At 37.4% G+C, this 1,365-nt stretch overlaps 1 protein-coding gene across 1 annotated transcript; it reads right to left on the bottom strand.

Moving 5' to 3' along the window:
• Positions 1-265: 265 nt before the first annotated feature.
• On the bottom strand, positions 266-1,359 carry LOC109593057 (uncharacterized). Its single transcript, XM_020008314.1, has 3 exons — positions 1,194-1,359; positions 932-1,104; positions 266-829 (listed from the first exon to the last, which is right to left on the bottom strand). The coding sequence occupies exons 1-3, from the start codon at positions 1,345-1,347 to the stop codon at positions 593-595; spliced, it is 564 nt and encodes a 187-aa protein (XP_019863873.1). The 5' UTR covers positions 1,348-1,359; the 3' UTR covers positions 266-592.
• Between the last annotated feature and the right edge of the window lie 6 nt (positions 1,360-1,365).

Genomic DNA, 1,365 nt, shown 5'->3' on the forward strand with positions numbered 1-1,365 from the left:
GGCATAGTGTAAACGGGGCTAATATGACGCATTGCTTTTCATGCGCTAGCGTCATGACCGGAAGTGCTGTATAAACCAATGGGAGTATGCGTCAATGCATCAGATTAGAAATGTTTTCTAATCTGACACATTGACGCATGCTCCTATTGGTTTATACAGCACTTCCGGTCATGACGGACACTCATGCGTCATATTGAGAATCCACCTTAATGTGAATAGCCCAGGCCTGCTAACAACTTGAAGTACATGTGCATGTACATGTAGGTGGAAATATGGCCAAACTCGAGATTTGGCCAGCTCCTCATCTCTGATGTGAAATGGTTGTTGTTTTCAGCAAATAAGGGTCATCATTGATCATGAAACCAACACATTCAAGCTTTGCAAGGTATACATGTACATGTAGCACTTTCTGGCATCCTAAGACAATGACACAAATACTCACTCCTCCAGCCAGTCAATGCAGTCATTTTGCTTTTTGCCAACCAGTGGGTGTGCCTGGCCACGTGTACCCCAATGTTTTGCCGACTTCAAAGAAGTGTCTAACACACAGGTGGTCTATAATGGTGAGGCTCCTTCAACTCTCAATATTAAATTATACATAAACAACATACACATGTACACATACCTTCTTACAACTGAACTGACCAGCAGTGATATTATCAAATAATAAACATTCATTCACTAGTTGATTGTACTTATACTGTCCCCCAATCACTACTAGTGTAGGTGAGGTAGAGTCACCATTGATAATAGCACTAGCATGACCATCTCTCTCCTTAGTCCAGAGTCCCTCACCAGATATTGATCCTTTTTTAATACTCTCCCAATGCTAAATACATGAAACATAAACATAATACCTTATAAGGTAAAAAAAGGATAGCCTTTTTTACTAATAAATAATCTCATGACTGTCATAATAATAATAACTTACTATTGTATTATGTGTCACATTAAATATGTACATATTATTAGTAACTGTATATAGACCATCATTAGTTACTGTTCCTCCAAACATTATTCCTTTATTTTGATTTATTTTGTTGATTGTAAAACCACTAGTTGGTGGACAACACTGTCCACTGACAGATGGAACTGTGAATTGTCCTAAAAATACGATAAATATAAATAATTAATAATGTCATCAACTGTCACATCTCAACACATATTCACACAATTGATAAAAAGACACTCACCATTAGATAGATTATAAAGTAACTGTTCATTAGTGAGAGCACGTCCATCCCTAAACTGATCATATTGAAACTGAAGATGTTTGACAGCTGGTGTAGTACCTATCCCTCCGACCATAAAAAGATAGTCAGTTCCTTCAAATTCCAGTGATAGCATTCCACCATAGCCTTTCTT

This window comes from Amphimedon queenslandica, unplaced genomic scaffold (assembly GCF_000090795.2).
Source record: "Amphimedon queenslandica unplaced genomic scaffold, v1.1 AMPQUscaffold_3032_Cont24969, whole genome shotgun sequence".
NCBI classification, from domain to species: Eukaryota; Metazoa; Porifera; class Demospongiae; order Haplosclerida; family Niphatidae; genus Amphimedon; species Amphimedon queenslandica.